Below are 13,103 nucleotides of genomic sequence, written 5' to 3' on the forward strand. Positions count from 1 at the left end.
GATTCAGTTCATGAGGAATTTTCCCCTGGAAGTCTTTCCTTTTCTACATTATGCTATATGCCTGTTAAGCACACCCCCACTCATATACAAAAACATTCAAAGTATTGCAGTAGCCTATTTGTCTCATATTCCTATTCTTTGCATGTGAGCATGCGCCCATTTGGATTGTTGGCTTGATATTTGCACATATGAATATTTCCCTGACACTAGCATCTTCATATCCTGATTTCCTGGCTGTATCTGGAATATAGGTGGTGGAAGGATGAGACAGGGGATCTGAGCTAATGTGATCCTGAAATACCTGTGGTAGATTCTGGCTGCAGAGATGTAGACGGAGAAGGTAGAGCAGTGGTGGCTGGCTCAGGAGCTGTGGAAGGGATTGTCATTGGTGAAAATCTCATTTCCAAGAACATTTCATGTTCCATTTATCTGGATTACTCTTACTCATCCTGAGAGATTCAGTTCAGGAAGAATTTTTTTCTCAGAAAGCCTTACTCTTTTTATATACATGAAAGATTGTCTGTAGTAAGATAGGCTTTTCTACCTGTGGTCAGAGGTAGAATGACAATTAACAGGTGATCCATGAACTAAATTGATGTGATTGTGTGAGTGGAGAAATGAACAAATCTATGTGAATGGTATTAACTCAAAATATTGAGATTAGCTTTTATCATACTGGATGAGCTTACTGGATGACATAAGTGGATTAGGAAGACACAAAATAGAAAGTGTAAATATGTAGACTTAAGAAAGGATATATAAAAAGAGGGCCAAGGGAGTTGGAGAGATAGATCACAGGTTAAAATACTGGCTGCTCTTTCAGGGGGTTCTGTGTTCAATTCCCAGCAGCAGTAGTTGCTCATAATCATCTATAATAAGGTCTAGTGCCTTCTTCTTATGTGCTAGCACCCATGCATAGAGAACACTGTATACTTAATAAATGTATAAATGTTTATAAATAAATACAGAGAACTCAAGAAGATTCAAATTAAAGACACCTTGGAGAGATTTAAGAAAGGAGGGAATGAACAACTAAGCAAATGAACTTGATGTTGAGTAAACAAGTATGTGTGCGCCTTTTTTGTGTATGTGTGTCTCTGTGTCCATATTTATTGATCATTAGGCAGATTATAGCATAGGTATATAGATGTGTAAATGATTATTGAATAGATAGGAAGGTATATGAACGAGTAGATAGGAACTGGATGTATGGATACATGAATGGATTGGTTTGTAAATTCACAGGAGAATTAAAGACAAAAAGTGAATGCTAAGCATCCAAGAAAACAGAAGGAATAGGTATATAAACAGTTGAATGCACTGAAAGATACATAGGTAGTAGTTGACAGAAAAGTAGATGATCATGCAGGCTGTGAATATATGGATATATAGGTAAGTATGTGGGAGACTAAATATGAGGTGGATCTATGTATGAATGGATAAAGAAAAAGGTAGAAATAATGTTTAGTCTGCAAAATGGACAGCAGTTTGGGTTTATCTGTGAATGTGGATGAGTGAATGAACCCAATCATGAACAAAGGAAAGAGAGAAGAAAAAAGTAAATGCAAAAGAATAGGTAGGAGAATGGATGGATGGATTTAGGAATGGATGGATGGATAGATACATCAATGGATAGATAGATGGATGAATGAATCAATGGTTCAATGGATAGATGTATAAAATAATTGATGGAAATATGGTATAAGTATAGGAATAACTAGAAAAAAATGGATGAATGAACAGCTGGAAAGATAAATGATGAATAGGCCCCTGAACACCTGAAACTCAAGTCCAAATATTTAACACCTTTAAATAAGTTCTGATACCCTGATGTAATTTAGAAGAAAGTGGGAGTACACTTGAACTTACTGGAATTGGAGAGAATTTTTGGTACTGAACCTGGATACCATAGTCTTAAAGATTAACAATAAATAAAAAAGCTTCCCTACAGGAAAAGGTCTGTATGAGCAAAGTGGCTTCCTGTAGACTGGCAAAATTCTTTATCAGCTAAATATCTGACAGACGATTAGTGTCAAGAATAAACAAATAAATAAAAAAATTAGCCACCAAGAAAACAAGCCAATTATAAATTGTTCCATGTCTCCAATAATTCTCACAAAATGAAATACGAATTTTTGAAAAAATGTTCAACATCCCTAGGTATCAGAGAAAAACAACAAAACTTCTTTAAGATTTCTTCATAATATGGTACCCAGCCACAAGAAAACAAAGATGGGCCTTCATCCAGTAGCTTACGGAAGCAGAAGCAGACACCCACAGCTAAACACTGAGCTGAACTCTGGAGTCCAGTTGCAGAGATGGAGGAGTGATGGGCAAAGGGGTCAAGACCAGGCTGGAGGAACCCACAGAAACAGCTGACCTGAACAACAGGGAGCTCATGGACCACCCCAGACTCATAGCTAGGAAACCAGCATATGATTGTTCCAGACCCACTGAACAAGGGTATCAGTTTGGAGGTCTGGTGAATCTATGGGTACTCTTTTAGCAGATCAGTATTTATCCCTAGTACATGAATTGACTTTGGGAGCCCACTCCCCATAGAGGGATACTCTCTCAGCCTAGACACATGATGGAGGGTCTAGACCCTGCTCCAAATGATGTGACAGACTTTGAAGATCCCCCATGGAGGGCCTCCTCACCCTTCCTGGGGAGTGAAAAGGGGATAGGATAGGGATTCTGTAGGGGCAGAGAAGGAAGGGAGGGAGAGGGAACTAGGATTGACATGTAAAACAAGCTTGTTTCTAATTTAAATTTTAAAAAAGGAAAATATCATCTTACTCCTATCAGAATGGCTAAGATCAGAACTAAACAAACAAACACAAAACAAATGCCAACAAAGGCTGGCATGGTTGTAAGCAAACAGGAACAATTATTCACTTCTCGTGGGGGTGTAACCACTACAGAAATAAATGTGAATGTTCCTAAGAAGCTGCAGATAGATCTATTATGAGATTCAATGTTACTCTTCTTTGGCATACATACAAAGAATTCTATATTTTTATACCAGTTAGCTAGCATGGAAAAACCATTTGTGAATAAATGTGAGTAATGTAAACATTGGAGTACATTCTTGAAAGTAGATACAGGAAGTAGAAAGGAAGCTCAGCAAACTATCTCAAATCCTTCTGTTTCCTGATTTTGTACACAATATGAACATACATCCATACTCCCTTGCCATGCTATTTGCATGTTGTTCAGGAGTTCTGGAAATGAAGTATTAAGAACATAGAATAAATTTATCTAGACAGAACTATCAGTTCTAATGTTAGATGTAGGAAAATATAATATATGACTGGGGACATTCCACAGCAAGCTCAGATCATACTTACAATTCACATGTAGGCTTTCTTTGTCCAGTGTATAGTTGCCCAACTCAGTTATTCCATGAGTCAGTTTGCTCAGGTCAGAGTACAGTCCCTGGGTGTCCAACCCAGGATATGCTGGGTCATGGAAGTAATTACAGATGGCTTCTACACCAGTGGCAGTTCCGTTCTTCTCAGGCCTATGTTACGTGGATTATAGAGACTTTAGAAATGTTGTAATGTAGATAGGAACCAGGAGGAAGGAATAAGCAGAGGGGCAAGAATGATAGATTTTAGGCAAATGGACACCTGAGAGAATCCAGTCTGCAACTTGAGTTGAAGGAAATGTTATGGAGCAAGGGTGCCATCTGGGGAGAAAAACAAGGAAAGTAATGAAAACAAAATTTGGATTGAGTGGGTAAATTAATTTATCTAAGCAGAAACTCCTGGAATAAGGATTTCACCAGGTTCTTTAGGAGATTCTCAGTGGAGTTGAACACAGCTGAGCCATTGTTCATATTTGATGAATATGGAAGGTTGGAAATGATGAAGCTGACTGTGATAGTCTTCAAGTGGTGCCCCACAGCTAAAAGAGATAAGGAGAGATATAACTAAGAATTTACCTGGGACCAGATTGGAATCATATACTCATCAAGTCATATCTCCTTGTGTCTTATCACTTAACAATGTACCCATTCTGACTACAATCTTAATATCACATCTCCACACCACACCAATTCATCTTTTTGAATGTTCCTAGCACACTTTGTGTGTACTTTCCCAGTGTGACCATATCTTCTCTTATCCGCACTACTATCCTAGAAGACTCATAGGATATACTGTCTACAGATCTTTTTCTACACAACATAAGAGGGGTGTTCTGAAAAGAAAGTCTTACTGAGACTGCCGTGTCATTCCTACAACTCATGTCTGTGCAGTTTCAGTGTTCCATTTGAGTGTTTTGATTTGTCATTTCCAATCTAGTTCTCATGACCTTTTAGCTTTGGTGACTCATCAGTCTGGATCTACCTTCCTGCCTGTATGTCTTCGGATGAGAAACGCAGAGGCTATTTTGGGAGATGAACTTTATGCTCCATAAAAGCACAAATCTACTCATTTATCCAAATATAATGTTTTTCTGGATTTAGGAGCCCTCATTGTTAATATCATTTCAAGAAGCACTTGTGTCCTATTTATCTGGACCACTCCTACTCAGCATGAGCAATTCAGATCAGATTGGACTGACACTTGGAAGCCCTTTACTCTCTACAACATGTGAGCTCTGTAACCACACCAAATTACACACTACACTGCAATGGTCTGTTTATCTTGTAATCTTGGTGGTTGTCTGAGGCTTGGCAACTGATTGAATTGCTTCTGTAAACTTTTTGTCTGTAATGATAGCTGTGGCACTGGGTTCTTCATATCCTTGTGTATAGAACTCATACAAATATCAGGACTGCGGCACAGGGGGTCTTATTAAAAAAAAGAGAAACAGGTCCTCTGATACCTGTGGTGGATTCTGTTTGCACAAGTGTTGATGGAGAGGGCAGTATGATAGTGGCTGATTCTGGATCTGTGGAAAGGGATGTCATGAGAGATGGGCAAATCCACATGTAATTAGAAAATCCCATGCAGCACTAGTCCCAGGCAGAATGAGCCATTTGTAGGAGGATAATACACAGAACGGATCAAAGCAGTGAATGGGTGCCAGTGTTGAAATATTCTATGAATGAAATTAACTCAGATACTGAGAGTGGTTGGTTGGAGAAAGGCAGAGAAAGAAGGACGAATTAATTGAAAGACAATAATGTAATGGCATACAGATAAGTAGAAAGAAGAATAATAAGTACCTGCAGAAATAGAAGGAAGGAAAGAAGGAACAAACAACATGTAAATAAATGAATATAATGAATGGTGGGGAAGTTTGTTAATAGATTTGTCTTGATGTAAGTATATGAATGAATAGGTAAGTGAATAGCTAGTGGATAGATAGACTTACTTGCAGGTGGTCAGGAAGGTAAATAGTTGGATGGATGGGTTGATGACTGACTGAATGGTGGATGGATAAATGAATGACGAGGTGATGAATGGATGGATACATGTGCATATGGATAGGTAGATGCACAGACAAAATAAAGAGAAAAGAAATGGATGCTAAGCAAAACAATAGATGAGAGTATATAGGTAGGTAGATAGTTTATTGGATTGACAGATTATAGATAATGAATACATGGGTGGGTGGTTGTGTGGTGGACGGGTATATGAGTGGATAGGTATGTAGGGTAATGGACAGATAACTTGGTAGTGGTGTTTGTGTGTGTGTATTTAAAAGAGAGCTATATCAAAGAAATAAAGAAAAAGCTAGCAAATGGAGATTAAGTATGAGTTAATGGATAAATAGTGAATAGATGAAGAGTTAGAAGGATGAATAGAGAAGCAATGATAGAATAAATGAAGAAATAGAGCAGAGTAGAAAGGAGGATGAATGGATGACAAATAAATGGGCAGGTGGGTGGGGTTGGGTAGATGGATAGATGTCAGAAAAAGTGGCTCTGAACAAACAATAACTAGCAAAGATAGATGAAAGGAATAATGCATGAGTGGACTATTTTACCCAAACACTTTAGTAGACATCACAATTTGATACTTAACAATGAAGCCCTTACTACAACCTCAATAGCATTTGATTTAGGTAACATAAACTTCAGTTTCTTAATAATGCCATACAATGTAATTGTTCTATTTTCTTCTTCTGGTACAGAAGATTGAGCAAAATTCAGAAATCCAACAAAAGGACTTCTGTCCCCAAAAGAGTCTAACAACTCTGTATCTTCTTCCACTGAGACTGGATCATGTTTAGGCCAAGCTTCCTTTAGAAGTGAGGAGAAAAGCATGGACCAAGACCTAGGTCAGGCTAAACTGGCACTTACTTGTGGTTGGTTCTTCTGTACCAGTTCCACTGTAACCTAGAAAAGAAAAAAAACAAATAAGGATAATGTGTTACATAGTCCTTAGCACCATTCATTAATCCATGTGGAAACAATGTAGATATGTATCACTTTATACACTGACTGAGCATCTACTGATGTTCTGTGGTCTGATTTAATTGACATTATTTAGAATGTCCTGGTGTTTCAACTTACCTAACTCTTCACTACCAAATCTCAATTGTGCTCCCTCAAAGTGTGTCTTATTTTCATGTGTCAGTCACTCAACATATTTATATGCATCCACTCACGTCATCATCATTTCTACTCTCTCTCTCATCTCTCTCTCTCATATATATATATATATATATATATTCATCCCACATATATTTATTGGGAAGTTATCATGTGTGGTACTGCATTTTCCCTTGAAGAATGTAGAATTGAGCTAAAAAAACACCATGCCCAACTACTGTTTATACTAGAACAAGGTAAAAATGTAACTTATTTGTTTCTAGTATCAACTATAATGTCTGAAATGCAACCTATATTTGTAAAACATTGAGTGAGCAATACAATGATCAAGTTAAGTTGTGTAAGCTATTATAGAGAAAAATCCGACATGAGTCCTTGCAATGGCCAAGTTAAAGGAGCAGACTTAAATTTCGAACATTAGAATTCATATTCAGACAGTAGGCATGTTCATTTACCTACATGTGCTTTAATTTTTCTCTTTGTTAAAATGAGAATAACTTTGGTAAACATCATTGTACACAGTGGTGAATACTGATTGCAAACTGACAAGATCCCACAAATTTCAAGAAGACAAAGCTCTTGGCATTCTGTGAGGGGGCTTCGGGATTGACTTAAATGAACTGCATTGTTTCACCCTAATTCTTGGTAGTTCCATTCTATGGACAGGCTTCTAAACTATAAAAGAAATAGGAAGAGAGAGATGAGAGCTATTATTTATATTTACATATATCTTCTTCTTGACTTGAGACACCATGTAACCAACTATATCTACTTTCCTAAAATGCTATTTATGGGTACTCTCAAATTCTTGGAATAAGAATCTAAGAACATGGAAGCAACTTATCTGGAAAGAGATCACTGACTTTGAAAAGGCTAGGAAAATAAAGAATTACTGAAGGTGTCCCAAAGGAAAACATAGACCATTCTCACCATTAACATAGAGACTATCTTTCTTCAATGTATAGTTTCCCAGCTGAGTGACTCCATGGGTCAGATGACTCAGCTCTGAATACAGCTCCTGTGTGTGCAGTCCAGGATGTGCAGTGTCATGTTGGTAGGAGCAAATGACATTTACACTACTGGAGTTTTGATTCTTCTCAGGCCTGAAAAGAGTAAAGGATAAGATGTGGGGACTCTAGAGATAACCTAATGCAGATAAGAACCAAGGAAAGGACGAAACATCAGAAGGGTCAAAATAGGTATCACCATTCATGGAAAATGACAAGGAAGTGGACTCACCTGATGGAGGTCACTCTGCAGCTTGGGTTGAATGAGATATTCTGGAGCAAGGGTGTAAGCTATAGAAGAAGGAAAGGGGGAAAGAGAAAAGAGTTGTATGCATGATGTATAGGAAGTTTACCCTACAAATATTTTCTAGGATAAGGGTCTCACCAAGTTCTGTATAATACTTTCAGTGGAGTTGAATATGGCTGAGCTATAGCCCATGTCTTCTGAGTATGGAAGATTAGAGATGGTGAAATTGATAGTGAGAGTCTTCAGATGATGCTCCACAGCTGTAGGAAGACAGGAAGAGGGATGAGTATAACTGAGAGATTGCTTGATACTACACTAGAATCCTATATGTTACTACACTAGATTCTTACATGCATCCCAGTATCCCAGTATACCACCAACTGCCATTGCACACATCCAAGTCTGAGCTGAACATCTCATCTCCATGTTATACCAGTTTCCTTTTCTTAATGTTCTTCTTGTGTGCTATCTCTTTTGTCATAACAGATCAGGTCTTATCTTCTCATATCTAGACCATTACCCCTAAGATTCACTGTGTGTTCCAATGGATTTTTCTATGATGAACACATGAAAAGTATTTATGCAAGGAAAATCTCACAAGGACATGTCCCCCAGTCTTCTTACCCACTATGGCTCCCCTTGAATTTCAGTGTCACGTTCATGTTTCTTGGTTTGACACTCAAGATTCCTTTAATGTGGTTTCTTATGATTCCCAGATTCAGTTACTTATCACTTCTGTGCCTAACACTATGGTCATGGGATGGACATGGAAAGCCAACACTGAGAGTTGAGCTACATGCTTCAAAAAAACTCACATTCCTCAAGTTTCTCCACACACTTGCTCTTGATGGCCACAGAGCCCACATTGTTGGAATCTTCTGTCACCACAACAAGTCATGACAATTTATCTACTATTTTTACTCATCCTAGGAGATTCACTTCAGGTGGACCTTTCTTTAGAAGGTCCCCACCCACTTATATTGTGTCAGAGCCCTCTCTTGGTCTGTTCATCTCAGAAGCCTGGCAGCTGCATGAGGCTAGGCATCTGGTTGAAATGCTGGTCTAATCTCGGCAATAGTAATAATGATACTGGCAATGCATCATTATATCACGGCTTGCCAGGTCTCATGTAAGTCAGGAGATGGAAATGTGGGACAGGGCTTCACATCATGTGTAGGAAAAGGATTCCCCGAATACCTGTGGTGGATTTTGGCTGTGCTGATGTCAACGTAAAAGGCAGGATGGTGGTGTTTGTCTCAGGAACTGTGGAAAAGACTGTCAGCAGTAATGAACAGAACCCCATACAGTAAAGAAAGCCCTTATAGAATTGGTTCAAGCCAGGCCAACCACTCACAAGTGGACCATAAACAAGAGTGACTGTGTGAGTGGAGGGGCAACTAAGTCTCTGAATGAAATTTATTCAAGGCAATGAAAATTGTGAGTAGTTTATCAATATGAAGTCAGATAAGAAAGTAATAAATTGATGATAAATGATTCAAAACATATTTCAAGAGGAATAAAAAACATGAGAAATGACAGATATTGAGACCAGAACAAATAAGTAAATGAATATAATTGGGTGATTGAACAGGTGTATGAATTGGTGCTTGGATGTATGAGTGAGATTGAGTTAAGGATGAAGTGGGTGAGTGAGTGCATGGTGAAGAATGAATGAATATGTTTGTGGGTGGATGTAGGGATGGATGCATAGATGTATGATTGGATGTTTGGGTAGATACATAGGGGAATGAACAAAGGAGAAAGTAAGTGTATATATGTATACATAACTATAACATACAATGATGAATGGGTAGGTATCTAGGTGGTTTAATGCATTAACAGAACAGTAGGTAGGTGAGTGGATGTATGCATGTATATGTTAATAGATGTATGAATAACCAGATGGGTGGATGGTTAAATGGATGGATGGAGGAAATGAAGAAAGAACATGGAAAGGACACTATTATGGATGTATTCATGGCTGATAACTGAGAGAATGGGTGTCAGAAAAGAGAGGAAGAATGAAAATGAAAAGTAAATAAATCATCAGGAAAAATAGTAGATTGATTGGATGTGAATGAGGTGTCATAGGAATAATTATAAAAATGGAAGAACAGTTGCAGAAATAGGTGATTGGGTCATGGAATGAAATTGTAATATTTTAACCAAAACAACTTAAGTAGCAATCTGTTATAGAATATCATTTTAAGGTATGTTACATTTGTTTTTGCTGTGAAACATTTGCTTAGTGATGAAAAGATGTTTTGCAATCTTTCATGTTGTATTTGTTTAACTCTGTGAAGCTGTGTTACTTTGCCTGTCTAAAACAGCTGATGATCTAATAGAGAGCCAAATGACCAATAGTGAGGCAGGAGAAAGTATGGGTAGGGCTGACAGGCAGAGACAATAAATATAAGTATTTATTCTAAAAGCATCACAGAAGAGTCGGGAGAAAGTTTGTAAGAGACTAAGGATTAGGGAGTTTACTATGAGTCTATAGATTGCAGTAATGTCAGAAACTACACTCATAAATCTCACCATCATGACTGCATAAACATAAGCTGAAGAAGGACAACAACAATATACATGACAAAGTGAATGAGGAAAAGTTCAAGAGGTCTAAACCCTACCCAAAGAACTACAGGTCACTAGGAATGATGAAAGTGGGATAAATAGTCTTCCTTAGGGAAGAGCACACCAACTGTTTACCAAATAGCCAGTCCTGAAAACATAGATACTAGTAACAGTATAGAGTCTGAGTAGGTTATATTTAAGAATACATATGTATTACACATATTTCTATGCAAGTAACAATAACTAATGAAAAGAAAAATCCATGAATTTGAAAGAGGAAAGGAAGTGTATGTGTTGTTTTGGAGGGAGGGAAAGGAAAGGCAAAATGTTGTAAGCATATTGCAATCTTAAAATTAAAAGAAGAAATAAAAATTTCTATTTGACATGATCCTTTTTATACATAACAATCACATATTCATATTTCTTCTTCCAAGCTGAAGGAGTAAAGGGAATTCAGAAATCTAATGCTAGGGCTGAAGGGCAAAAAATAGGCTAGGGGTTCATCTTTCTGCTAAGACCTTGGCTACACACAGGAGACTGGCCTGTGTTTGTGGCAAGCTTCCTTTGTAAATGACAAGGAAAGCCTTGACCAAGACCAACTTAGAATAATTTGATACTTACTTGTAGTAAGCATGTCTGGAACATGTCCATTATAACCTAGAAAACAAAGGTCAAGCATAAGTGCAAGGTGCAGAATGATCTCATACATCAGGCTCTCATCTATGTGGGAAATGGATACATGTCCTTGTGAGTACATATTAAGCATATACTCATGTTCTAGACTCTATGTAACTAGAATGAGTTTCTCATATGATTTCTGTTCATACCTCAAAATCCAAAGATATACTCTCATTTATGCAATTGTCTAGCCTCCTATTTTCCTATATATAACATATAATAACATACATTATTGGTCATTTGTTATGTATCTTATTCCACTTCAAGTTGAAGAATATTATGCTGAATAATATAGTGTGGCTGTGCCTTACTATATATCTCACTATAGATTACATTCAGAAAAGGTGAACATGAAACTTATTTATCTCTGGTGCCAGAAACAAGGTATTTTTTCAGTGGATTCTTGGTAAATGCTGACTTGGTAACAAATTAGACAAATAAATTGTGCATTTTTCGACAGGGAAAATGCATAGGTCTTCAATGGGCAAAGAATGAAATATAATCTCAGGACACTAAGACTCAGATAATCTACAAACCACTTCTTATAAGTGTATGCTGGCCCCTTTTATTCCCAGTGCCTGAATTTCTTTCTTTGTTAAAATGCAAGTATGAAGTTCTAAGATACCATCTTTCACACTGCATGGGATGTAAAGATTGCTACAAGTGGTCAATTTGACAATTTAGTATCACCAAGGAGAAAAACTCTAAGCATGATGTTGAAGAAGTTCATAAATTGAGTCAACCCAGGAGGGATAACTCTAGACAGCACTGTCCTATGGCCTAGCTTCCTGGATGGATAAAAGGTAGTCAGCTAAAGACCATTAATTATATGTCTTGCCTTCTTGACATTGTCCATGATGTGATATTTTGCCTTACCTTTCTATGCTTTTGTGTGTGCTTATTTTATTATTTGGACAGAAATGAAGAACATAAAAACAGCTGGTCTACACAAAGACCACTAGGAACATTTGACAGTACAGAGAAAATAAAGTATGCCTGAGCAGATCACATAGCAAACAACAGACCATGCTCACCATTTACATAGAGGCTATCATTCTCCAGTGTGTAGTTTCCCAGTTGGGTGACTCCATGACTCAGAAGGCTCAGTTCTGCGTACAGACCCTGTGTATCCAGTCCAGGATGTGCAGGGTCATTCTGGTAGGTGCAGGTGGTAACCACACCTGTGAATGTTCCATTTTTCTGAGGCCTTAGAGAGAAAGGTAGAGAGCTTCAAGGGGGTTATAATGTAGATGGAAGTCCCAAGGAAGGAGAAAAGAGCAGATGATCAAAAGAAGGGATGGTTATTATTGGGTAGTTGTATGGAAGTAGAATCACCTGAGGGAGGTCAGAGTGCAACTTGAGTTAAAGGTGTTATTCTGAAACAATTGTCCAAGCTGTGGATGAAAAAAAGGAAAAAAGTGAATAAACAGTTAGGTGGACAATGCAGGTGAAGTTAATTCTGGCATGGGGTTTTCAGGTCAGAGGGTCTTACCAGGTGTTGTAGGACATTCTCAGTGTAGTTGAACATGGCTGAGCCAATGATCATGTCTGCTGAATATGGAAGGTTAGAGATAGTGAAGTTGATTGTAAAGGTTTCCAGGTGGTGCCACATAGCTGGAGGAAGACAGGAGGGTGAAAACCTACAATTGAGTGTTGTGACATGACTGTAATACTGCTCTGATCAGATCTTTTTCTCTACCATATGGTCTGTCATGACTATCCAACACTTAACATGGGTCCTGGGAATTTGAACTTTGGTCTTCATGTCTATGTGCCAAACACTTTACCCACTGATTATTCTACCCATCCTAATCAGAAGCTTCTGTATTTGGAACTGAAGTTCACTCAAAGCTGTTCGTTATACCCTTCATTAACTATCTTTTTCTGTAGTGAGGCGTATTCTTCATGCAAACCACAGTCCAATCAATTATCTGTATGCACATACTGTTTCTGATTATTGAGTCACTGCTGATGCAATTTTCCTTCATTCAGTGCTTTATTCCCCCATTTATCTGGATCATTTCTATTCACATCAGGATTATCAGTACAGGTGGAATTTTATCCATCAAGCCCTCTTCTCTATTATGCC

At 37.9% G+C, this 13,103-nt stretch overlaps 1 protein-coding gene across 1 annotated transcript in view; it reads right to left on the minus strand.

The window, feature by feature from the left end:
• Positions 1 to 13,103, minus strand: part of LOC101822725 (mucin-16) — a 170,949-nt gene that overhangs the window by 54,928 nt on the left and 102,918 nt on the right. The window contains exons 61-74 of the mRNA XM_040735245.1: positions 12,507 to 12,628; positions 12,350 to 12,408; positions 12,049 to 12,221; positions 10,958 to 10,993; positions 8,960 to 9,025; positions 7,901 to 8,022; positions 7,748 to 7,806; positions 7,439 to 7,611; positions 6,257 to 6,292; positions 4,834 to 4,899; positions 3,788 to 3,909; positions 3,633 to 3,691; positions 3,351 to 3,523; positions 302 to 367 (exon numbers count right to left, since the gene is read on the minus strand). Coding sequence (XP_040591179.1) covers positions 302 to 367; positions 3,351 to 3,523; positions 3,633 to 3,691; positions 3,788 to 3,909; positions 4,834 to 4,899; positions 6,257 to 6,292; positions 7,439 to 7,611; positions 7,748 to 7,806; positions 7,901 to 8,022; positions 8,960 to 9,025; positions 10,958 to 10,993; positions 12,049 to 12,221; positions 12,350 to 12,408; positions 12,507 to 12,628 — 1,332 coding nt within the window. The remainder of the gene's footprint in view (positions 1 to 301; positions 368 to 3,350; positions 3,524 to 3,632; positions 3,692 to 3,787; positions 3,910 to 4,833; positions 4,900 to 6,256; positions 6,293 to 7,438; positions 7,612 to 7,747; positions 7,807 to 7,900; positions 8,023 to 8,959; positions 9,026 to 10,957; positions 10,994 to 12,048; positions 12,222 to 12,349; positions 12,409 to 12,506; positions 12,629 to 13,103) is intronic.

This window comes from Mesocricetus auratus, unplaced genomic scaffold, assembly GCF_017639785.1.
Source record: "Mesocricetus auratus isolate SY011 unplaced genomic scaffold, BCM_Maur_2.0 Super-Scaffold_100044, whole genome shotgun sequence".
NCBI classification, from domain to species: domain Eukaryota; kingdom Metazoa; phylum Chordata; class Mammalia; order Rodentia; family Cricetidae; genus Mesocricetus; species Mesocricetus auratus.